Consider the following 26772-nt stretch of genomic DNA (forward strand, 5'->3'; position numbering starts at 1 on the left):
TATACTTTGAACATAATTTATCCTTAATTATTTTAGGTATTTTCATTTGTTATAGCAAGAATCTGAAGATGTTCATTATGAACATACAACCAAATTGGAAATAAAATCCAGATAGTAGAGTTTCCTGACTGACACCGGGGCCCTCCTCGTGAGGAGTAAGTACACATGTGCATTATTAATGAATTCTTGTATGACCGTGATGGAGATAAGGCAGCCAGGGAAGACCGATGTTGTAGAGGGAAAGCAAGATATTCAGTTGGCAGAGATGATGAGGAGAGCCCTACCAGCCAGCGAGTGGAGTATTTGAGAAGTTTATGAGGCAGAAATGAGGAGATGATACACAGGGGAGAGAAAGCTAGTTTGCCCTTCAAGTTTTCATCTCAGCTATAGTAATGGCAGGGAAGGACAGTCACCAGAAAGGGTGTCCTTGTGTAGAGTTAATGACGTTTCATTCCACTTGATTCTTTATGCATGGCTGTGGTGTACAAATGTTGCTTCTCTGGCACATTGACGTTAAAACGTAGGACACTAGAGTGGAAACTTGCTTCAGGGTAAGAATTCTCCCTTCGAATCATATGTTATGTGATCTCGCCAAGACAATGGAGTGTGGCACTGGGCAGGGCAAATAATGTGCCTCCTTGGCTGTTACTTGATTCTCAGCTTTAATAAGTTGGCTCATTGTTATTTTGTTTCTATAGAGTGTCCAAAAACTTATTTTCAGTAGAAAACAGTCATCCCAAGAATGGGACTAATAGAAAACTTAAAAAAAAAAAATAGAAGCTTCCAACAGTTGAGTTTATGTAATTCTCAGAATTACCTAATGGGTAGCAGGTGAACCCAGACAGCATGACAGTTCCTGTCTGTGGCCCAGGTTTTTGGAGAGACCTACACAATGTACACAATGTTTCTGATGCCAAATAAGGGGCACTTTAAGCTGTTTTTCATTTTCTGGGCGTTAAAACCCTTGTATTTATAGACTATGGTTTAATTCTCACAATCAAGCTAAGAAGCTTATTTCTATCTTCCTTGTTTTGTATGTGCAGAAACTGAGGCATAGAACGGTAAAATGTAAGTCATACACCCTGAAGGTTTTGGAGCCAGACTTTGGAATCTTTATCTTCTTTTTATTTCTTTAAGTTTCATTTTATGTTTACTTGACACATAGTAATTGTACATATTTTATGGGGCATAGTATGTTGTTTTCATGGTTGTGTACATGTATAATGATTACATTAGGGTAGGTAGCAAATCTATTACTTCAAACATGTATAATTTCTTTGTGGAGAACATTCAAATTGCATTCTTCTAGCTGTTTTTGAAATACGCACTGTATAATTGTTAACTATAGTCACCCTGCTGTGCAAAGGAATGTTAGACCTTATTCCTCCTATATAACTGTAACTTTATGGGACTTTTATCTTATGATTCCAAGTTCCCTTTCCTTTTTACTTAACCCTACTTGTGTTTCCTTCTAACTTGATCCCAATTCTTTCTCCCCGTTTCTCTTTTTTGGGGGTAGGGTGTGATGGCAAGTGGTGATGGTGTGTTCGGTCCTCTGATGTACATGGTTGGGTCCATTCTGTTCCTCAGTTCATGCCCTATCAGTCTTATTAGAACCAGGAAGACACCTCTCCTGTTTCACTCATTTTACTTTCATTATCTTCATTCCCTAGTTCTACTCTTCTTCGTGTTTCATGTCCCGCTCTGCACCACCACCCAAGCATACTTTCCATTGTGCCTGAGATATGTCCCTAAATGTACAGGAATTCTTGCAGAGTTAGTGGCAGAATTCTTGTGTGTGTGTGTGTGTGTGTGTATTTATCCATTCATCCATTGATGGACAATTAGCTTGGTTACAAATATTGTGAATAGCGCTGCAATAAACATGGGAGTGCGAGTAATCTTGCCAATTTACGAATCTGATTTCATTTTCTTTGGTTACATACTCAGTACTGGGATTGGTGGATCATATGGTAGTCCTGTTTTTAACTTTTGAAGAACTTACACACTTTTCCATAATGGTTGTTCTAATTTCTATTCCCACCAGCAGTGTAAAAGGGTTCCATTTTCTCCACACTCTTCACCAACACTTGTTACCATATATGATTTTGATAATGGCCATTCAAACAGCTGTGAGATGATGTCTCCTTGTGGTTTTAGTTTGCACTTCCCTGACCATTAGTTGTGTTGAACACCTTTTCATGTAGCTATTGGCCATTTCTATGTCTTTTGAGAAATGTCTGTTTAGATTTTTTGCCTATTTTCTTGCTATTGAGTTTCTTTTATATTTTGGATATTAACTCCTTATCAAATGAGTGTTTAACAGGAATTATCTCTCATTCTGTAGGTTGCCTTCTCCCTCTGTTGAGGGAGAAGTTTCCTTTGTGGTGTAGCATTTTAGGTTGATGGAATCTCATTTGTTGATGTTTGCTTTTGTTGCCTCTGCTTTTGGGGTCATATTGAAGAAATCATTGTTCAGACCAATAACATGTAATTTTTCCTATGTTTTCAGTTTCTGATGTTCTTACATCTTTCATGTGCTTCAAACCCAGAATTGTCTGATTCCCCTCTCAATGCATTCAGATTCCAGAGGTGTCTGGAATCTGTCAAGTCTATCTTCTTGGGGCTATCAGGTGTGCTCTGCTTCATACACAGCCCTCATCCTTAGGCTTAACCATAACCATCCTTTCCTCCCTGTGTTTCCTTTGTCTCATTATCTCAAGATTTCCTCCCTGTGTGTCCTTTGTCTCGTTATCCCTCTTCTTTTCTAAGCATATCTTCCTTCCTGAGGAGGGAGGTTGCAGGAGAGGTGAATTTTTTCAAATCCAGCATGTGTGAAATATCTTAACATTTATACCAGACTGATAATGTAGCACGGTCTATAACTAAAGATTGGAAATAATTGTGATTTCAAAGCATCCTGCTGCTCTAGATTCCATTGGGATGCCATTAAGATTCCCAATACATTTGTCATTTACTCTTCTCTTCCCATTCTTTTTTTTTCTTTCTCTCTGAAATCTTGTAAAAGTGTCTTATTCTAGATGTTCTGAATTTCTCAGTGATGTTCCTTTATGCAGTCTGTTTTTGTCAAGTTTTGCAGGGTGCTCAATAGTCCTATCCTTCAGTAAATGTAAGTCCTTCCTTTAGGGAATTAAGAAAAAAAACACCACCAGGAATCTCATGTCATCCAAATTGGTTCATTTACTGAGTTCAGATAGCAAACAATGGTATTAGGACATGTCAGAGGATTGGAGGTACTGTTTCCAAATATTGGATTATCCCAGGCTGGAATTCCGATTTTATTATTATTTTGCTCCTATTTTCGGTCTTGTTCTACTTTCTGAAAGACCACATCATCCATTGTCTTTTCATCCTCTTATTTATTCTTTACTTTTTTTACTACCATATTTTTAATTTCTAAGAACATTTTGTTGTTGTTCTGAGAATAATCCTTTTTTAATGACGCCCTCTGACTTGGTGAGTGCATTAATAATGTCTGTAATCTCTGTGTGGGGCACTAAGCAGCTTCCTGAAAGCTCTGAGCTAGTCTGTGGGCTTCTCAGCAGAGTCACCTGCCCCAGCTATTTGTTACACCCTTGATGGCAAGAACTGTCTTTAGGCTTGAAACTAGGGCTAATTAGGTTCTCCATAGAAAAACTTTTCAGGCTCTGCCTACCAGTGTAACCCAGGCTGCCAGCAGTTTACAATTTGAATGAGAAGAAACTGGACATCTCAACACTATTTGTTCCCTCACTCTGTTCTTGGTATGATTTTTCTATTGTACTAAATGTCCATGGAGTCTCTCAGTGGAGGCCCTTTTTTGACTCTACTGTGGGAATAAACTGCTAGTCTTCTGGGGCTGGGAAGGACAAGTTATCTAGCTGAGTTCACGAGGATATGTGGAAATCTAATTCTGAAGTGGATTGTCGATCAGTCTTCTTCATTTTAGCTAAACTTTTACCACCATGTCTCATCACAGAGAGCTGGCAGTGTCCCAGATTCTGGGATGTTTTGTTGGCTATGTCAGGTTGCTTTTTATTTTTCTTCACAATTGGTTTAGCCTCATTCAGCCTTCTAGGGTCTGCTAAATCATTTAGCTTTCTTCCACTTACTTTTTTACCTTTTCGAAAATCTTATTCTTACTGACTTATCTCACATTCTATATCTAAAGAAAAATTTATTCTCTCTTACCTTAATTGGGGAGAGAGTGAAGGTCAGGGTTCATAATCAATCTGTTCTCTTTACCTAGAAGTTATATTCTAGTTGGCCATTCAGGTTTTCCTTTCTGTCAGTTATTTATGTTTTACCAGGTTTTTTTGTTGTGTTTCTTGACTTTTAAAAATTGTGTTTCTGAATTTCCTTATCTATTCCAGAATATAATTCCTAATTAAATTCACATTCCTAAGTTAGCAACTTTGGACCACATAATAAAGCTCTATTCTCAATGGTCTAAAATGTGAAATTAGGTATTAATATTCTGTTCTCTAAGTATGTGTCATTGCTACATGGGATTCCCTAAACATAAATACTACAGTGATTTAATGCCTAAGAGTTCTCGTTTTGGGCAAAAATATTGTAATTGAGAGAACAACAATATGTCATATGATTTGTGATAGTTGTCTTAGCTGGAAGTTATAGAAACCCAGCTGCGACAGACGCTGACTGTTGCCCCGTCTCTTCCTTTCTTTCTTCTTCTCTGACAATAGAATTTTTATTGTATGTGTGGCTGCTTAGAATAGAGATAACATATTCCAGCCTCTAGATGTGGCCAGCAAGTTCTAGCCAGTGAGATGTAAACGGATGTATAGTGAGCAGCTTGTAAAGCTGCTCCACCTGTGAAGTCTCCCAGTACATTCCCTTTACTCCACATTGTCCTTCTTTACTTCTGTTGCCTGGAATGTGGGTGTGACAGCTGGACGTCTCAGTGCTATATTGAACTGTTTGGGTGTGTCCAATGCTAGGCATGGTGGAGCTATGAGCTGGAATGTACATAAGTTCTGTGAGACTTGGGGAAGCACAGCTTGCATACCCTTTACTGCCTGACTTTGCACTTTGAATGCAAGAAATAGAAACTTCACTAATGTCTCAGCCACTGTCCTTTTAAGTTTGCTGACACTTGCAGTCAAACCTAATCTTAAATGATACACTAACTGAAACTTGCTTAATCAGAAAAGTGTTTATGGAATGGGACACCCAAAAGGTGAAGCTGTATTTAACAGCTGCTGCATGTGGCAATTTGACTAGTATCCTTAGTACTCTCTCTATTTACTTCTTGGTAATTTTATTTTATTTTATTTTTTGCCTCTGTTTGCTTTATCTTAGGCTATCAAAATGTGGCAGCAATACAGCTGTGGGTTGCTTCAAATTTCCGTTATAAAGATGTCTTCTTAGAGCAAGCATTTCTCTGATAATTTTACACTTGGCCTGGTAACCTATTTCCTAAACCAATCAAGGTGACCAAGGGGCAAATCCTAGGAGCTGTTAGGCTTGGGTCATATGGCCACTGCTGATGTGGGGGAGGGGACATCCTTACCCAAACATATAGACTAAGTGGCCTTTCTCTGGCATAGAGGAGGGCTGGTTTGGAGAGGATTCTGGGAAGATAAATACATATCCAGTTGCATTATATACAATTAGATTTCATAATTCTATGGTTTAAAAACCTCTGTATATGTTAATTTCTTGATTTTTTTTTGTTGTTTCTCAGTAGTTCTTTCCAAAGAAAACAATGAATATTAAAGTCAATAGTTTCTAGAAAAATCAATGGTAGTGAAGAGATAAAATTTAAGACAGATAATATGGTATTATAAATCTTATATGGTGTAGTAAGGAAAATATAAAATATTCTTTGCCTTTTTAGGACACAGTAGTAATATCAAATGAAAATAACTGATTTAAAAAGTTGTTTACATTTTCTAAGTAATATCCTTTATGTCAGTTACAATGAAACATTTCTTAGAGTGGTTGCTGTGTATTTTATGCAAACTGTCCCAACTATAGTTAAGAAACTAACAGTCTCATATGATTCATTTCTAATTGTAATCTCTTACAGATAACTCTTTTTCCTGGTATCCTCTACAAGGGCCCCACGCACTGACATAGTTGTTTAGTTTTTCTTTTCTTATTTTTTTCCTGGATGGAAAAGCTCTTTGGAAAGAGCACTCTGAAGTGAAATGAAATGTGTTTTCTTTTTTTTTTTTTAATAGAAGCCTGTAATATTTATTCTTAAATTTATTTTAAATTTAAGTGACAAAGCTTTTTAACAAATTATTTGTTTCCATAAACTTTTGAAAAATTTAACTTTATATGGAAGGGAAGGCAGGAATTTTGAAAAATAAACTTTATTTTTTGGAGTTGTAGATTTTCAGGAAAATTGAGAAGATGGCAAATAAAGTTTCTGTATTCCTGATGCCCAGTTTCTCATGTCGCTATAATCTTAGGTTGGTATGGCATATTTGTTTCAATTAGTGAACCAATACTGATACATTAAACAAAAGTTCATATGGTAAGTCCTCACTTAAGTCATAGATAGTTCTTAGAAACCTGGACTTTAAGTTAAACAATGTCTAAAAATACCAAATTTACAGTAGACGAATTGATATAAACAAGAGTTAAGTTCCTGGTCACAGATATTTCTGGCCACAGAAATATCACCCAGCTTCTAAATAAAGAACAAAACACTTCTGATATTAAGCACTGAAATAAATACAGTTATACATACATTTAAGCAAGATTAATAAAAATAAATAATTACACAGTTATTCCAGTTCAAGGTGGTGGCCAGAGCCCATCTAGGCAGCTTGGAACGCAGGGCGGGAACAGCCCTGGACAAGGTGCCCTCTCATTGCAGCTGCCACACACACACACACACACACAAACACACACAGACACTCACACACACACATGTCAGCTTCCCTAATGGGCACAGCTTTGGGGTGGGGAAGCTCACTGGACTACTTGGAGAAAACCCATGCAGACATGGGAGAACATCCAGACTCCACCCAGACAGTGGCTTGGGCTGGGGATCTATTTTTTTTCCTTCTAATCAACACTGTAATCAAAGGATGTTGAGCCAAGTGATGTTAACTGAGAACCTACTGTACTTTTTTCAGATCTCGTCAGTTTTCATCTCCTGTCCTTTTTGTTTTCCAGGATCCTGTCTAGCATACCACATTAGGTTTTGTGACTACATCTGACTCCTCTTGGCTCCAACAGTTTTTCAAACTTTCCTTATGTCTGATGACCTTGGCAGTTTGAAGTCTGCTGGTCAGTATTTTGTAGAGTGTCCCTCAGTTGAGATTTGTCTGATACCCTCTCATGGTGAGTCTAGGGCAATGAGTTTTGGGAGGAGGACGACATAGGTAGGATGCCGTTCTCATTACATCACATCAAGGGTACATGCTGTCAAAATGACTCATCTCAATACTGACCTTGATTACCTGGCTGAAATAGGGGTTGTCAGGTTTCTCCACTATAAAGTTGTTCTCTTCTGTAATAAAGGATTATGGTCTTTATTACCATTCCCTCTGGAAGGAAGCCACTGTGTGTACCCCACACTTCAGAGGTAAGGAATTATTCTACCTCTTTAAGTGTGAAGTATACAAACAGATTATCTGGAATTCTTCTGCGTATGAGATTTTTCTCCTCTCCCTTATCTAATCTACCTACCTATCACGTCATGTTTATATCAGGTGGATTCATCGATATTTATTTTATATTGTGGATTATAATCCAGTACAACTTTATTTTATTGCCCTAATTGTTTTAGCTTTGGTCATTGGTAACTCTTTGAGTTGGGTTTTGTATTTCTCTGACATATCTCCTTTATTGTATGTTAAACATTTTTTTTTTAATTGCACTTCTCTACTTTCTGGCACTTTCAAGATGTGTCTTACCCATACTCATACTCCATACCCATCTGATAGATCTCCTGCCCCAGTCCTGGAATCAGTCATTTCATCACAGACATTTCATCACAGAGCCCTTGTTTCTCTTATTGACAAATGGTATTAAAAACCAAGATCTGAGCTCTGGGTATGTTGTTGCCACTGGGGTATTGCAAGGCAGGCATTTTTGTTATCCCATTTTACAGATGAGGAATGGGACATCTCAAATGACAGTGCTAGTAAAGGAGGAGGGTGGGGTGCTTGTGGTCACAGTGTGGAGCAGGGAAGCTTGTTTCTGGGTAGTTTCCTTTTCATTCCTCTTCAATGTGCAGAGTTTTGCTCACTGATACTGTTACAAGGTAGTTTATTTTCCTGGGCGTTGAGTCATTCATCTAAGGGCAAGGTGTAAGAAAGTTTTTATTAATATTCTGACTGGAGAAATTATTTATTGATCACATCATTCTTTTCATTTTTTGCAGCTTTGCCAGCAGGCATAGAAATGAAACATGCTGTGTTAAAAAATATTGTATATTGTTGGTAGCAATAAGAATAGATGCAGAATTCCCTACAAGATTGTCAGTAAAGATAGAACACTGCAGGAGTGTTTAATGAATTGAATGCTCTCCCACTCTTCTTTCAACCCACACAGCAATTGCTGTGAGGACCTGCCTAATTTGCCAAAACTAGATCCATTGCCCAATTTTCACAATTTTAGTCTCTATTGAATACATAAATATTACATTGAATAGAGAAATGTATGCTTTCCTCAAGGAACTCCTTCAAAACTCAAACTCTCACTGTGACATACTGCTGTTCTCCCTTTGTATTAATTAATCAATCTGTGCTTTTAGGAAATGGGAGTTTGGTAGTTTTTATGGGTTGTCATAGACAAGGACCAAGATATTTGTGTAATCCTGATTCACTACATTTTAGTGAAATATCGAAAATCAGTGAAACCATTACAAAAGCAGAGTGTGTACACACACAAACACATACACACACACACACACACACACATTAAATTCCATTTTCCCACTGGGACCTGTTACATGTTTGTAGGGAGGTTGGAATGAGTTTTATTTGCCTCAGTTTTGTTACTCCTGTGTTATTGCAGAATGGCCTTAGATCAAGCTATTATGAGTTATCTTTGTTCTCTATACCTACACCCTTATTTAGTCATCAGTAAACATATTCCTTTGAAGCATTTGAATGAAATTATTTTTGAGGTTTGAGACATTTAATCTGCCAAATGATTATGGTCTTTATTTTCCACTGGCCATGAGTGGGATACTTATGGAACCTTCAGCAGTGCTAGACCCTTATTGCATTCAGTCTTTCAAATTTATAGAATTAATGAAAACATAGTATCTCATGAAAAAAAAAATCTCTGTTAACCTCATAGAGAGGTTTTTCCGTCTGTCCAATCTTACCTATCATGCTTGCAATCTTTTTGCCCTTTCTTTTTTGTATTAGTATTGGAATACTTTTATGAAAGACCCCAACCTTTGCTACTTTCTTGAATCTTGATTCCTATTTTACTAGGTTTCTTCTTACTTTGCTGTGTCTTCTACGACATTGAAGTACTAGAAAGGCTTCCTGCCCATAGACATTCACTGTACTGTCTCAGTTTTAATTTGTGCCTCGGTTAATACTTTTCTCATATTCATTTAAAAGCTTTATGAGTTCCTGTTCTCTGAAGCATAGATCTTATCTGTTTGAGTGAATGACACATTGCAAATATTTAATGTTACATATTTATGAAGACCTACTGAATTATTTTATTACCCTTTTGGACATACTTATCGAGTCTGTCTTAATTGATGTGAAGACTCAGCAATCCATTAAGTCTTTGAGTCAATTCAAACTCAGACTGTACCTAGGATTTTTATAGTCCTAACTCCAGTGATTTTCAACACAGCTGAATCAAAGCAGATACTCTTCTGGTTTTGCTTCTTTTTAGCAATCTTTGGGACACTCTGACCTTTTAATGTCTTTTTTACAGTGAAAAACGTGGAACGTTACCTAGCAGGGTGAGATGCTGCCGGGTCAGATACATTTTCAAGATTGAGTACTTAATGCTGAATGCACTTGTGACCTTATCTATTCAGAATTAGCCAGTAGATAACCTCTTTTTTTTTTGAGATGAAGACTCACTTTGTCACCCAGGTTGGTGTGCAGTGGTGCTATCTCAGCTCATTGAAGCCTCCCCTCTCTGATCCAAGTGATTCTCCTGCCTCAGCCTCCTGAGTACAGGTGCCTGCCACTACGCCTAGATAATTTTTGTATTTTTAGTAGAGATGGGGTTTTACCACATTGGGCAGGCTGGTCTCGAACTCCTGACCTAAAGTGATCCACCCGCCTCCTGGCCTCCCAAAGTGCTGAGGATTACAGCGCCCAGCTAATAACCTCATTTGTTTTTTTTTTTTTGAGATGGAGTCTCACTTTGTTGCCAGGCTGGAGTGCAGTGGTATGATCTCAGCTCACTACAACCTCTGCCTCCAAGGTTCAAGCGATTCTCCTGCCTCAGCCTTCTGAGTAGCTGGAACTACGGGCACGCACCACTATGCCCAGCTAATTTTTGTACTTTCAGTAGAGATGAGGTTTCACCATTTTGGCCAGGATGGTCTTGATCTCTTGACCTCGTGATCTGTCCACCTCAGCCTCCCAGAGTAATGGGATTACAGTCCTGAGCCACTGTGCCTAGCCCTTCATTCTTCATACTGAAACTATGACTAAACTATACATTACAGAAAATGTTAATAGCAAACACTTGTATAGCACTTATTTAGCACTTACATGTTTTAGATGTTTATATGAATTATGATCCTCATTTTGTAGATGAAATTAAGAATCAGGGTATTTATATAGCTTGCATACCTTCACACAGTAATGTAGAGGAAAGATTAGACCAAAGCATTTTGATTCAGGAAATTGCTCTGAAAACTTTGCTATTCTGCCCTGAGTTTTTTCTTTTCTGTTTTGAAGGGATGTGTGTGTGTGTGTGTGTGTGTGTGTGTGTGAATCAGCGGTCTGGGGAAGTGCATAGCTATATCTTTGATTTTTCATTTCTCTTTCATTAAGTTGAGCTGTGGATGCTGGTGATTTTGATAATGAGTTTTAAAAAGGAAGAGTTGCTGAAACAAATTGAACTCTTAAAAGGCCCCATCCTCCCACTCATTAAAATTTTAGCTCTACTTACACAATGCTTGATTTTGAGAATAAATCAATATCTTAACATGAATGTTGGAAGCCAGTTTTATTTGATAAATATTTATTAATCACTTCCTGTGAAGTGATTAATAAATATCTGAAGGACAGTAATCACAAAAAGGACAAAACTCATCCTTGAACTGTGTGGGGCAAGGCCAGTCTTTTCGTTGTATAGATACTTCCATAATAAATACCTACATGAGGAATTATACTATAAGGCACATGAGTGGTGCAAAATATTGTGGGGATTCAGAGATGGTAAATATTATGAGCATGCTTTTCCTGAAGAAGTTGCTTTAAAGCTAGGATGTGAAGGAGGTGGGATTTCTGTGAGGTATTTGAGGTGGAAGGGGGTGATGTGAGCAGACGGCTAAGGAAGAAAGAAAGGTGTGTATAAGTAGTCTGCTGTGGTTGTCAGCTAAGATATGTTTCTGGGGAGAAGGAATTTTGGAGATGTTATTTGGGGTTGTATTGTGGGTTTTATTTAATGCCATCCTAGACAATTGTTGTGGCAATGCAAATGGAAAAGAAGGGATTAGTTCAAAAGGTTTTCTCAGAGAGAACTTATAGGACTTGGCAACTAGTAGAATGGTCTGGTGAAGGAGGGGTCAAGGATGATGTCAGGCTTTTAAGTCGAGGGAATTTTGGAGAGGGCAGATGGAAATCAGGAGAGCTGGATTTCATTCTGGCCTGTTTTGCAGAGGCAAGGATTATTGTGGGAATTGTTATGAACATTTTTTACTTCCTCAGCTTCAGGAATACTGTTTTGTATGACTATGTTTTATATATAGGGTGTGTATTTAAGAGAGGTGATGGCTCCCTAAAGAAATCATGGAGAAAATGCCCTTTAACAGCTTTGCTATATAATGCATTCATTGTGTCTAAGTGAGTTATTCCAAGAACCTTTTAGTCAGTCTCAAGTTGTTTGAAAATGGGAAAAGGGAGAAATTGTAGGCATACTGATGTTGGCACTGGGTTTTTCATACTGGAAGTCTTTTTTATTTCTGAACTGTTCTTGAAAACATGGAGGCTCCCCAGGTTTTCTGGAATCCCAATGCCCCAGACCAGGACTGCAGATGCTCAGTGCATCCACTAAGGGTGTCAGTCTTCAGGAGAGGTGTGTGGTCTGTATAGTACAGTACTGTATTCCATAGACCAGTAGCATGAACACACTTTTTTTCTCTTCCTTGTAGATGCTCTCCATGATGGCCTGAACCCTGTCTGTGACTGTTGAATCCCTAGCACTTGGCATAATGCCTGATACACATTAGACTAAAAAAGTATAAATGAAGTGATGATACATTCCTCCCATAGTTGTGGCTATCACATCTGTCCTGTTTATCAATAACCCTGTGATATACAGATTTTGAACTAACAAATAAATTTTGAAAGATAATGTGATGGCTATTTATTAGAGAAAATTTGAATAGAGGGTCCAATATATGTGATTTACCATTTATATGTTTTAATACGTGAAACCCACTGTTGAATGCTTTTATCTAGATTGTCTACTGACACCACACTTGGTCTTTGACATCCATGAGTTGCAGTCTGAGCAAGCTATACTTTTTACATTGACAGCCGTAAGTCACTATTTTATACTGAATTTTGAGCAATAGCTCATGTGTGAAAATTGAGGCATGACAGAATGGTGTCAGACAGCAGTCTAGCAGAGTCAGCATTACCATCTTTGCCTCTGTCATCTTGAACCCAGCACTCATCCAAGCTGAGGCCAAAGATGTATGAAGAATTTCCATCTTTATCCTAATTGTATTATGTTTCTGAAATCTAACATTGATTGTTCATTTTTTATTTCCCCTTATTTCCAGAAGTACTATCCATTTTGTAAAAAATCTTTCAGGCCAAAGCATAATATATCATTAAATAAAAATTATTTTATAATTTTTTATAGAATTATGTTTTTCTTTTTCATTTTTAAAGTTTTTATATATTTTTATTTTTATTTTGAGATGGGGTCTCTCTGTGTTGCCTAGGCTAGAGTATGGTGGTGTGATCACAGCTCTGGCTTCTCAGTCTCCCTGGCTGAAGCAATCCTGCCACCTTAACCTCTCAAGTAGCTGGGACTATAGGCACATGCCAACATGCCTGGCTAATTTTTCTTTTGGTAGAGGTGGGGTCTTGCTGTGTTGCTCAGGCTGGTCTCTAACTGAACTCAAGCACTCCTCCTGCTTTAGCCTCTCAAAATACTCAGATTACAGATAAGAGCCATTGTGCCCAGTTGAGAATTATGTTGTTTTAATGTAGCATTTTTCAGATACAGTGTTAGGTTAGGGAACCCAACGATCTGATTAGACCAGCTTGGCAGAGAGACCAATAAATTAAAATATCAAGATACTGTTAATTGAAAATCAGAAGCAAAGGAAAAAAATACTTAAATAAAAGATCATATTAATTTAAAATGAAATTTTGTGCTTTTACAAAACCTTTTCAGGAAAGCACATATTGTGCAAAGTGAATCCATAGCTGTATTAAAAGAAGTAGTAATGGTCATTCCAGGTTAATTTTTTTTGTGTGCTAGTTATAGATATTTAAGTTCTAATAGCATAAAGCATTTCTTTTTTCTTGGATATTATCATCCCTTGGTTTTACATGTTTTAAACTAAGCTATAAATTTAGCTTGAACAATTTTAATAACATTTCCAAAGATGTATCTCAAAAAGCAATTTAAAAGAAATACTGAGCTTTTGAAGTCAAACACAACCCCCTTTCTTACAAAAGCAGTCAACTTATTTTAGCTGAACATTTCTTTGCCCTGAAGCAGAAATTTCTCCACAGGGTAGATATTGTAATGATGGAAACCTTAGGTTAATGTGACCATTTTATACTAGTCATTTATAATCATTTGTGAATGGAATGGTAATTGACAAATGCATTTACTTTAATGTGGGCCTGGACTATAATATATATGGATCAACTTCAAGTGCTCATGCCTGTCCTCTCCATGTGGAGTACGACTGTACCTTCCCTTCCCTCCTACAGTGGTCTCTGTTGTGGATGTCTAGGCTGTGAGTTCCTCAAGATCAAAGATCACATCATGTTGTGTCTGTAGCCCCAGCATGTAGAGCAATGCAGGCAGCAGTGTGTTGTTAATAAATGTTGGTTGAATGAATACGTGATTGACTCTATGTATGTATGTCTAGTAAATGGTGTTTGCAACTGACAGCCTTTTTGAAAAAAACATTTTGAATAGTTACAAGTTTATAGGAATTTCCCCCTCCCATCTCTCAGATACAGGAAAGTCCTTATTTCCTCCCTACCAGTTTTTCTCACTGGCAGCATCTTACATGACACCGTACAGTGCCACAACCAAGAAACTGACATTGGTATAATCGATTGACCTTCTTCGGGATCACTGACTTTACATGCACTCATTTGTGTGTACTTTGTCTCAGTTCTATGCAGTTTTATCACCTGTATTAATCTGCATGGCTGTCATCAAAATCAAGATACAGATCTTGTGTATATGGGGTTCCATGCCCACAAGGCTTTCTTGTGCTACTGTTTTGTAGCTAACCCCAACCCCTCATAACAGGATTTTAATCATCCTGACCTTGTGCTTTACATTAGCTTCTGCACTAACTATGGCATGAAGGAGCTATAAGATGTTTCTGTTCATTAAGAGACAGCAGCAGCTCAAGCCTGTAATCCCAGCACTTTGGGAGGCCGAGGCGGGTGGATCACGAGGTCAACAGATCGAGACCATCTTGGTCAACATGGTGAAACCCCGTCTCTACTAAAATTACAAAAAATTAGCTGGGCACGGTGGTGCGTGCCTGTAATCCCAGCTGCTCGGGAGGCTGAGGCAGGAGAATTGCCTGAACCCAGGAGGCGGAGATTGCGGTGAGCCGAGATCGCGCCATTGCACTCCAGCCTGGGTAGCAAGAGCGAAACTCCGTCTCAAAAAAAAAAAAAAAAGAGACAGCAGCAATGATTGTATCTGTATCCGTTCCCCAGTCCACAGATATCCCTCATCCATGATCAGTTTACACATTTTTTTTAAAAAATGTCTTAAAGTTGGCTTTCCTAGAGTAATGAATTGTCAAAATTATGATAATGGGAGTCCACTCCTATTAATCAGAACTTAGAGACCACATGTTGTGTTCATTATCCAGAAAATGCATCAAGTTGCAAATCTTAAATAGAATGCTGAAAATTGGGATCCACAGTATTAATGAGTTAAATATTGACAAGTGCATCTTAGAAAATGTTTCTGTGAGCAAAAAAATAAAATCACAGGCTCATATGTAATGAGTTGGAGTGTTCAGCAGCATTTATCTGGCGACTATGCATGTCTTGTGCATAATTGAGGCTGTAAAGATGGATGCACCTGGTAGACATGGGGGATCTAAATTTGTGAGTGTGTATTGTAAGGGAATCCGTCCCTTTCAACATACAGCAGGCTTGGTTGCAGATACAGTGATCCATGTTTATGTAAGCAAGGTGGAAACTTCTGATATAGAAGGAAAAAGGCAAGGACTTAGGGATGTTTTTCCTTCAGGAAATAGTTCACATTTTCGAGAAAGAAAATCTTTCATGCTCATGTCACCAAGATGAAAACAGACAACATGGTCAAGTTTACACTTGGTTTATTCATTTGTCAAAATGAGAGCTGTCTTGTCGGCATGAGATAGAAGGCACGTTTTCTACATCCTCATTCCTGTCTTATTCTTTCACATTTCATTGTGCTGGAAGATTGGATCCCAAGGAAGTTCCTTGGGAATTTCATCACTATCTTCTGTTGACTCTGCTTCTTCCTTCTCTTCCTACCCTGCCTCCTGTTCCGCTACAGGGACTTGCAAAGTGAATGTCTATGAGGACAGAAGCCAGCAAGAAAAACCTGTTTGCAAAGAAAAGCCTCCAGGCCACACTCCCCTGTCATCAGGATAGAGAAATCTTGCCACATCCTCAGGTTGGAAAACCTTCCTGGGAACACTGTGTTCCTGCTGGTGGTGTTCATGTGTTTGTGTGTGCACTGTGTGGGGATCTGGAAGCCTGTGGGTGGCCGTGGGGACCATGAGTCTGGGTGTTAGGCAAGGCCTTTAAAAATAGCTTGTTTTTCATTTTTTGGTACATACCCTCCCTGTTCTAGTTTATTAACAATGAATTTTTAACTCTTATGTTAGGTACCATGGGAAGTTAGAAAAGTCCTTCTTTAAAGAACTAAGAGTCTCTTCAGAGGATTTATCTACAAGTGAGAGAAAAGGAGAGTTACCAGAAATACAAAATAGGTCATGGAATATTTAAGTATGGAGAGGATGCATTCTTAAAATTATAGAAGTGGTTTGAGGGAAATCTATGAAGACTTAGACAGTAGATGGTGTCAGATGGTTCACAAGGAGCTGATGAATGCTGGGCCTTGCAGATGGGAGTGTGGCAGTGGCTTGCTGGTTAATGAGTGTACTGGATCAGTCAGACATCTTTGGTTCAAGTTCTTTTACCACTACACCTGTTAATTTAAGGTGAGGTTCTTCCTTGACTATAAACTCCCATGTTACATTAAAGTTATGAATAGTAAATAAAATGTTTATGAAAAAGTAAGAAAGCTTTCTAAATTGCAAAACAATATACAGATTTGAGTGATTGCTCTCAGATTACCAGTCTTAGAAATCAAAATTTTTAAAATTTGTATACAATTTAAAACTGAAGAACATCTGAAAAGATGCTGATGTTTACCCATTTTTAAGAACATGAAGCCGGGAGCAGTGGCGCATGTCTATAATCCCAGCACTGTGGAAGGCCAAGGCGGGTGAATCACAAGATCAAAAGATTGAGACCATCCTGGCCAACATGGTAAAACTCTGTCTCTACTGAAAATAGAAAAACTAGCCAGGCGTGGTGGCATGCACCTCTAGTCCCAGCTACTTGGGAGACTGAGGCAGGAGAATCGCTTGAATCCAGGGGGCGGAAGTTGCAGAGAGCTGAGATTGTGCCACTGCACTCCAGCTTGGGTGACAGAGCGAGACTCAGGTCTTAAAAGAAAGGAGGAAGACAAATTCATGGTACAGTTGTTTGTTTTGTTCTCATTTGTTTGTTTTTAAATGTGATGTCTGAATGAAGCCAAACAAAAAATTGGTACTACACAGTTTTTTAGAAGTAATCGTTCTCTCCCAAATTTTTAGAAAAGCTGAAGAAAATCATAATCATTCTAAAAATTCATTTCTAATGGGTCAAAGGGGGAATGCATTTTTCATCCTAAAATCTGCTGTCATTTCATATTCTATTTTCTTTGAGACAATTTATCAGGCACATATTTAGATGCCAGCTCCTACAATGGGGATCAGAAATCATCATCATCCCTGCAGTGGTGCAGATAACCACGTTAATACAAATACAGTCAACTTTCTGTTTCCAAGGGCTTCTCATACAAATTCCACCAACCAAAATTGAAAATATTAAAAGACAACATAAATTTTAAAATGCAGCACAACAACTATGTGTATACCATTTGCATTGTATTAGGTATTATATGTAACTAGATATGATTTAAAGTATACGGGAGGATGTGCATAGGTTATGTGCAAATGTTACATACTACTACTGTTTTACATAATGTACTCAAGCATCTTTGGATTTTGGTTTGTGGTGGAAGTCCTAGAACCAATACCCGCAGATACTGAGGGATGACTGTATATATGTATCACTTCAACCCAAGAGCTGCTGTTGAATAAAGGGAAAAATTCTAGGCTAGCTTATAACAGGAAACTGGTGAGGCTGTGTTTCCTTGAGGAAGTAGTATTTGACTACAGATATGAGGTAAGCTATGGGATAAAAAGGCCCAGAAAGCAGAACAGGTATATGGATTGGGATAAAAATTAATTGCTAAAAATGGTGACAGTTATTAAGCCAATGTATATGATGGGCCTTTATATAGTATTCTACCTTGGAAGCTTAAGCAAATCCTCTTCTGTAGCATCTTAATACAGCAGTTTGCCTAGGCATTACGCTTTCTCCAACCTGAGATATTTTCAGAAATAATGCCCTAAGATTTCAGATGTGTCTCTCTAATACTTTGCTTCATAAAACCTGAATCAGAGTAATAGACAAAAGGTACTAAAATAAGATTTAAGTGAATATTTTTGTAAATCTGTAATAGAAAAGAATTTTCTAAAGAGGGACTCCAAATCCAGAAATCATAAGTTGGAATTTGACTTCTTAAAACACTTCTATAATAAAAGTTTTATCAGTTTAAATAGAAAACTATAAACTGGTAAAAACCATTTACAGTATATATGACAGTGAAAACATTTTTTTTATGAAGAAACCTCTTAATGTAAGTCAGCAGCTGCCCAATACAATATAAAGATTGGAAAAGATTTGAACTGGGATTTCACAAGAGAATGCATAAATGACCAAGAAACAGATGAGTTGATGTTTCATGTCACTGGTAGTCAAAGAAACAGTGCCTTTTTTTGTTTGTTTGTTTTTTGTTTTTTTTGGCTTTCAGGCTTTTTGTTTTATTTTGTTTTGCCATTAAGAAGATGGCCATATTGAAGAAACCGTAATAACTACACATGTATATGCAATGATGAAGCATGTGTGAATTTATACTTTCTGTATGCATAAACATTTATAATGTGATTACCCTATGACCCAGAAATTTAACTTCTAGGAATATATTCCAAAAATGTAATTATGAGTATGTGTAAAAATTTAGCTACAATTATGCTCATCAGATTATTATAATTAAAAGTTGTGAAGCAATCAAAATGTGTAATACAGAGATGGTTATATAAATGTAGCATTTTGATAGAAGGAACACTAAGTGGCCATTAAAAACAAGGCCCTTTTGAATTCTCTGCTACGAAAGTTTGTCCATGAAATATTGTTAAGCAAGGAAGTAGATTACAAAATAGCATTTATGGCCAGGCGCAGTGGCTCAAGCCTGTAATCCCAGCACTTTGGGAGGCCGAGACAGGTGGGTCACAAGGTCAAGAGATCGAGACCATCCTGGTCAACATGGTGAAACCCCGTCTCTACTAAAAATACAAAAAATTAACTGGGCATGGTGGCGTGTGCCTGTAATCCCAGCTACTCAGGAGGCTGAGGCAGGAGAATTGCCTGAACCCAGGAGGCGGAGGTTGTGGTGAGCCGAGATCCTGCCATTGCACTACAGCCTGGATAACGAGTGAAACTTCGTCTCAAAAAAAAACCAAAAAAACAAAAATAGCATTTATGTTAAGGATATATAGTAACATGTTAAACACTTACTTGTGTGTTAGATACTTTGCTAAATGCTTTATGTTGATTGTCTCATTTAGTTATAACATTCCTCTGAGTAAATATTATTAGTCCTATTTTATAGATTAGTTAACAAATAACAGGGGCTAAATAACTCCAGGTCACTTCATTCAGTTGAAAATGTGGAGCAGGATTTAAGGAACAGCTTCAGAATTTGTTCATTTGTTTATGTGCATATATAATAAAAGGGGATGCACCAGATACAGTAACAATGTGTACTGTTGGCTGAAGTACTTCAAGGGATCTTAACTTTCTTATTTATACTTTTTGCATAGTCTGAGAGTTTTAGCCTGTGCTTTTCCTATGAGGAAATACAAGCAAAGGTGTTTTTATTTCTTAATGTTTTTCTTTTATGAGAAGGGCAGACAGCACTAGTTTTAATTTGTATACAGTGCATGTCAAGTTTTACTTTAAGAGGAAAAGATGGAGAAAAATGAATAGTTAGCATATGTAATTGGCATTTTTAATAACACCTATGCAACGTTTTTAGGAAATTAGTAAGTGATGTTTGTGAAGGTGGTAGCTGTTAGGGTAGATAAAAAGAAATGGAGTTTAAAGGATAAAAGCAATTGAACATTAACCACATATTTATGTTTAAAATATTACTTTTTAGAAAATTTAAATGTTAGTATAAAGGTAATTTTGTTTTTATTGATCAGCCATCCAGTACTGGCTGAATACCAAGCATTGCCAGCAGCAAAGAAGAAGTATAAGATGCAGAATTCATGGTGTAGTTGTGGAGCGGTAATCTGTATTTAAGACAGTTACATGATTAGGTGGTAAGTTACAAAGTTCAGATAAAAATACTGGGATAGGCCTGGCTCATGGGAGTGGGGTTGTATATAAGATGGGTAATGTTAAGCAATATTCATGTTTCATAAAGAAGATACATGGAGAAAGTGAGTTGAGTTGACACTGAACACTGGATAGGCAGTGACTGGAAGTAGAACCCGTTCTGCAGATGAAATAGCCTGAGCGCAAGTGGCAGATGCAAGAATGAGCAGCTTGGAAATGTGCAGTTCAGAAAGGTGTTGGCTGGTTTTCCTGAAGACATAGGAATTAAAGTAAGGTGAGACTAGATAATGGAGAGCTTCCACTGTGAAGTGTTTATGTAGATGTGTAAATGTATCTAGATACATTTATTTAGATACATATAAGAACATATTTGAAGGCCTTCTACAAGGCTTAGTTATATTGGTTTACTACAAGTTCTTCTTCAGTTTCTATTAGAAATGTTAAGGAGGCTCCTATGATCAACTCTGTGCCCAACAGATTTGGAAGCTCCTACTATATATTGTGGGTTTTATTTTCACTTTTTAAACCGTATTTTTATAGTGCACTAACAGCATTCTGTGGATTTTTACGTGAAAAATGATGAACTTGATTAGTGTGAGCAGTCCTCTGCACGTTTCTGAACAGAGTTCTTAATTAAGAAACCCAGCCTTGGGTGGGGCTTTGGCCGTCATGTAGCCTATCTTCCCACCCCAGTGAAGGAATTTCTTCTGTAATAATTCCCAAAGGAGATTATTCCTAATTATTTACCTAAAATGATGAATAGAGAGAGGAAGATGAAGACCTAATTACTTGCTTAGCCCACCCAATAGAGTAGCCTATTTCATCTTTGAAATACAGATTTATAACGGAATGAAAATTGAGAAGCATGCTTTTTTTTTTTTTTTTTTTTTTTCAGATTTGTACTTGTTGGAAAAGAATCACTCATAACACTAAATCATCATTTAATTTAATCTTTGAGGTAACTTTGTCTTTTAATCTTCTATGTAGCATTGAATATCTTTCATGATATTAACTAGTTTTGTCATTTGAGTTGTTTTATAATGCACTCCTTATAGATGGAAGAAGGTTATATCTGACTCAGTATGTTAAGGATACATTCAAAAATTCTGGTTTGGTAAAAGATTACATCTCTTTAATAGTGATGATTTAAATAACATCATTTTAAAATTTGAAGTAGTACACTACCTAAGAGCTATCACCAGCAACATACACCTCCTCTAAATAAGAGACATAATGATAATTTCTTGTAAACCTAAAATTAAGATTTATCTAGTTCTATGTACCTGAGATTGCCGCCTTGTCAAACTGATTTTATCTACTTAACTGAACATATAGCATATTGTTGGTAGAACTGGTCATTCAGAACAAAGCAGAAGATACAGTCTGTTTGTTAAGTGTAAATGTAATTTACGAAGCCATCCAAACACAAGAAATTGTAGGAATGAATTTTAAATCACATATGAAGTCAATAGTATTGTTAGAGGAGACTTAGTTAAGGAAGACATTTTGGAGACTTTCCAAAGAGCAAAAAGATGGGCTTTGGTGGTCCAAGGAAGGTTTCTATCTAGAAGAAATGGCAAATGGCTGAGTCTCTGAATCCACTGAGTCTTGGACTGTTTATATAATCTTTGTAGTTCTAGATATAGCATAATGCCTTGTGCATACTGGTATTCAAAAAATATATAGTGCCTTATAGATATTGTAAAGAGTAGGAAGTAGACTTTAATAATCTTCAGTATAGTGCGGCCATTCAAAATTCAGTTTAGGATTAGAGAGATTATAGCTTGGGTCCTAGTTTAACCACTTGCTTCTATCTCTGATATTAGTCAAGATATTTATCTTCTAAGTTACAGTTTCCTCATGGCAAGGTGGTACATCAAGAGTCAAAATTTGTGATTAAAATGAGATCAATCTTGTGAAGCATTTAGCATGATGCTATCTTAAATGTCACCCTGAAATGAAATAGGAACATGGCAGAATGCTACTTTTGTGGCTTGCATTAACATATAAATGCATCTTTATTGCTTGCTATAGGCTTCTAAGAACTGATACTAATTGGCTTAAATATTATCTGTGCCATATAATTATTTTCTCTTGAATGGGGGCCAAAATGGGAGACAATGTGGGAGGAAAGGGCAGGAAGGTTTTATTCTGAAACAGTAGAGGTGTTCAGACATCTTCCTCTAGGTATTTGGAAATATAATTAAGACCCATCTTAAGGTAGGGTGAAATACCCTCTTTTCTAATGAAAGAAATTGATATTGAACAGGACTGTACATTGGCAGGAATAGACACACATTCTGAATCATGGATAGAGAAAGAAAGGCCATAGCATGTAACATCAGGCAGAGTGTCTGCTCCTGCCCTGCCCTTCCTTCATAGCTCTTTTCCTGACTGTTCCTTTGCTTTATCTCAAAGAGGTAGTCCCTCTGTCCTCAATGGACGCTATTTCTGGTAATCTTCTCATTTGTTTTCTTCTAGTGAGCCCTCTACCATACTGGCGAAAACAAAATACACTCCCACCCCTTTCCTATCCATGACTTTTATTTTACCCTGGATGTTCAAATCTGTAAGGATGTTTTGACTTTTATGTTTGGCCATCAGTGGTCTGAGATAATTCGAAACAAAGAGTCACTTAAAACATATTTTAATGAGCTATAAAAGGATCTATTGTGGAGTTTTGTGGAGGAAATCCACACATACTTATAAGAAAATACAGACCTTTAAAAAATTTAGAGCCGTCTGTGGGGTGAATTGGGCTCTGCCTGTGGCAGCAACTCTCCTTCCTTTTCATACTTCCTTACTTCAGCTGCCTTGTGCCTGGCCCTGAGTATGCACTTAACTATAGCCAGAGGTAAGATTTGATAAGCAGTATTCTTAGGAGATTAAGTTATGAAACTTAACTCATAGGGAAACAAACATTTGATTTAGGAAGGGAACGAACTGCCTAGGAGGTCGTTAGGAGTTGTTTATGCTGGAAAGCAAGGTCCTTTCTAGGGGCCAGACTTCTGATCGATAGAATGAGACTTGCTGAAAAATGCCTGGGAACAAACTGTAAGCTTGATACTGGGTACCCTGGATCAAGGATGCCTAAACCCATTAATAGAGTCCCTAAATACTTACCTTAGAAATCACTGGCGACTTGTATACTACAGAGAACAGTAAAGATTTATGTGATCCAGTATGTGCTACCAAATTATTCCTGGTGTAGTTAAGTCTCACTTAAACATAAATGTGATCAGATTATATGCCTGTATCAGCTTTATAATCTTAAAGATAAAATTTTAATTTAGCTGAAAACATTTTATGAGAAACCTTGAAAACTAAGTAGTTGACCAATCATGGTGAAATTTTCTTGACATATAGTTGAACAATTCTTGCATCTCAACAACAGATAAAAAAACAACTGTTGAAAAGCAAATCTAGAACATTTATATGAAGAAATAGAAATAAAAGTTGCTGGTTCTATATGATTTATGTAAGTTTTTCCCCCTTCTTTTTAAAGACTGGTATTTGGAAATGGTAGGCAATGTAGGATCAGGATTTGGTTAAATCCACTGTTTATTACTGATCAGATAACCTCCATGTAATCTTATGTGCAAGTTATAGTTTTGACTTGAGATTCACTTTCCTTATTTATAAAATGCAGTTACCAGAATTACCTACTTGGTAGTGTGGTACTGAGAATTGTGTAAAAGAGAACTATGTAAAACATCTGACAGGGCATCTGGAAGTTAGTACTCAATAATAAATATTAACTATTAATAGTGATAACTGCAAACCTTTTTTATATCATATATTTTTACTGCTATTTCACTAGAGCTTTTTAATTGGTCATATAATATATGCCCCTTTTAAAAAACTTGAAAATCCTCTCTCCTTTTATTAATTTAAACTTATAAAATGATGTGATTCCCTTATCTTCCTTCTCTTACACATTGTAACTCTGCGGCACCTAGATGCATTGTAAAAACTTATTAACAAACATTTTAATACTTGAAGAAGCATTTTTCCACAAAACAGCCATGTTTCTTATATTTATCATAGTAAGAGAAATTCTAGATATGTGTGACCTCAATAATCTTCATAGTCTTTCAATAAATATTGCCATTTGGAATCTATTTTAATGTTTAAAAACATTAGGAATATAAAATATGTGTATATATTATAGCTATAAGTACTTAGAATAACATGAAATTATGACAGTAATACAAATTAAGATAAGAAATATTTCTAGTGAAACCACATTTACTTGACAGAATTTTTTGAATATTTTACTAATTCTGCATATGCAGGTCATTTTAACTTAATATTGCAAAATAAGGTCTTTTTTTCATTTTTCTTAAATGTTGTTTATAATAGCAGCATGCTAGTCCATTATAGTTTTCAACCATAATTAAATCAGCTATTTCCTTGTAATAAATCATTCCTAGTTTTTAGGTTATAAATGGTGTTTCCATGAGCTTTTTATACTTATAGTTTTTCCTTTTTGGTTGTTGTAGGACTAATCTAGGAATGTTATCTCTGGGTCAGACTGTCAATGTGTGTTTGACTCTTGAAACTGAAGTGCCTTTCAAAAAAGTTCTGATGGTTGGTAGTGCCAAAGGCAACATACGAATAAGGTCCTTCTTGCCATTTTCTAGCAATGGATATGATGGTTATTAAATTGGTCAATTCAATCAATGTTAAGTGATCTCATTTTTTTCTTCTTCTTTCTCTACATGGGACTGAAATAATTGTTGACATACTGTTTGGATTAAAATGGATAGTTATGTCTTGAAATAATTTGGAATTGATAGTACAGTTATAATAAAGTACATGCTGTTACAACTAAGTTAAAAAGACTCTTCAATGTAACTTGTTGACTTTTTATGTGAAGAATTTGTATGCTCACAGTAGACGCTATCATGGGGAAAATTTAAAGTTTTTGAAGTGAAAAGAAAAAAGAAGCCAAAAAACTTTAAAATATATTTCCAGCTTGTAGATTCAAATGGTGATTTCTTAATGTGCCATGTATTTTAAACTCAAGTCACTACATGTAGAATTAGAAACCACTGTTTTGGTTTTAAGGGTATTTAAAAATAGTCTTAGGGAAATCTTTATCTTCAGTTTTACTGTTAAAGCCAAATTGAGTTTTACTATTAAAGCTAACTATACTCTGTCTTTCTCCTTAGCTTGCTTTTACCTCATTTATAGAACAGATATAATATTTTAAAAACAGTTATATATGCCACTCATACCCTCCCCTGTCCTCCCCACCCCCAGGACAAATTGTTGGCATGTTGAATGAATAGTCATAGCCAAGTGGGGGGATTTCCTTGAGCTGCAGAATTAGATGAAAAAAAGGGAAAGAGGGGAAGTGTGAGAACTACAGAGAAAAGACAAATTACAGAAGAATACAAGGAGATATGAAAGAAGTAGATTTACATTTTGAGTTCTCATTGCCTTCGTATTTTTTGACAAATTCTCTGGCAAGCTGTAAGGCTATTTTTTTAAGGTTTATTGATAAACAGTTGATTTGTATTTTAGGTCAAACTAATTCTGCATCTCTTTCCTATTGTCCTTTTCTATTCTCCTCTTTATTCTATTTTATTTTTAAAAGAAACACTGTCTAACTTGCTGGCTCTTTCTGCTCTGCTGTTGCTCCAGCCGTGCAGCTTCCCTACCGTGTGAATTTGCACTTCAGTGGCACCATTTCCTGTTAGAAACCAAAGGCAGGCCCCTGACTTTTCTAGGTGGTGATTCACACCGGAAGGACCTGAAAAGCTGTATCAGGGCACCTGACTTCACTGTGGGACTAACTGATCAACTTGATGCACAAATGGGACCCTGGACTCTTTTTCATACCTTTTGGTCTCCTGTGGGTCTGAGGTAGAGTGGTCAGAAAATTGAAAGATTGATGTAAGTAGATTCTAGAACACTAATTACAGAAGGTTGGAATCAATCTTGTTCTGATTCCTCTGGATAGAAATCAAGGTGAATGATATTTGAGTTCCAAATCAGGTATTTGTTTTTGTTTTAATTGTAGTAAAATACCTTTAACAGAAAATTTTAAGCTTTTTCAAGACATTGTATAGTGTCACATCTGTATCTAACATGGAAATATGTGCATGCATATGTAACTTACAATGATGAAAACTGTTCATTCCTTATTTATATAAATTGTGTACAGTTCTATTAGAGAAGACTGAAACTAAAAAAAGGTTGATGTGAAGAAATCTCACTTTTTTGGAATTAAAATAACTGATATTTTTCCCTCTTACATCTTTCTTTATTTTTCTACACATATATTTTGGTACTTGAAGTATTGCTAAGTTTTTAAACCTAGTTTTCCTCTGAGGCAAATTTTTTTTGCTTTCAAAACCTTAAAGATAATTTTTTCATGAAATGAATTTGCAATCCATGTGCAATCAATCTTTATAATAAAAATATGTAATTGACATTTGTGGATACATTGTGAAATGTATCCATAACTGGCATAAATTCTGATGATTAATAAGGTCAGGTTTCTGAGTAAGGGTGCCCAAAACTCAACTGTTTTACTAGAGAAATCCTAGCAAATCCAGCAATTAAATCTTAGCAAATTATTTAATTGTTTGCATTTTACCAGATAATGTTTTCA

General features: G+C 36.6%; 1 protein-coding gene across 18 annotated transcripts in view; it reads left to right on the forward strand.

Moving 5' to 3' along the window:
• The window catches only part of KLF12 (KLF transcription factor 12), a 653112-nt gene that overhangs the window by 264652 nt on the left and 361688 nt on the right, over positions 1–26772 (forward strand). For 6 of the 18 annotated variants that reach the window (XM_078347211.1, XM_078347076.1, XM_054252471.2 and 3 more), the window contains one exon: positions 15907–16026. The exons of 7 other annotated variants lie outside the window; for them this stretch is intronic. Coding sequence is in view for 5 of the 11 variants with exons in the window: in XM_078347076.1 (XP_078203202.1) it covers positions 15922–16026 (105 nt within the window). In the remaining 6 variants the exon portion in view is untranslated. Of the gene's footprint in view, positions 1–36; positions 156–15906; positions 16027–26772 lie in introns of all 18 variants that reach the window. 5 more of the 18 variants (XM_078347015.1, XM_054252472.2, XM_035296302.3 and 2 more) reach the window with 2 other exon arrangements.

The sequence above is a fragment of the Callithrix jacchus genome, chromosome 1 (genome assembly GCF_049354715.1).
Source record: "Callithrix jacchus isolate 240 chromosome 1, calJac240_pri, whole genome shotgun sequence".
Lineage (NCBI taxonomy): Eukaryota > Metazoa > Chordata > Mammalia > Primates > Cebidae > Callithrix > Callithrix jacchus.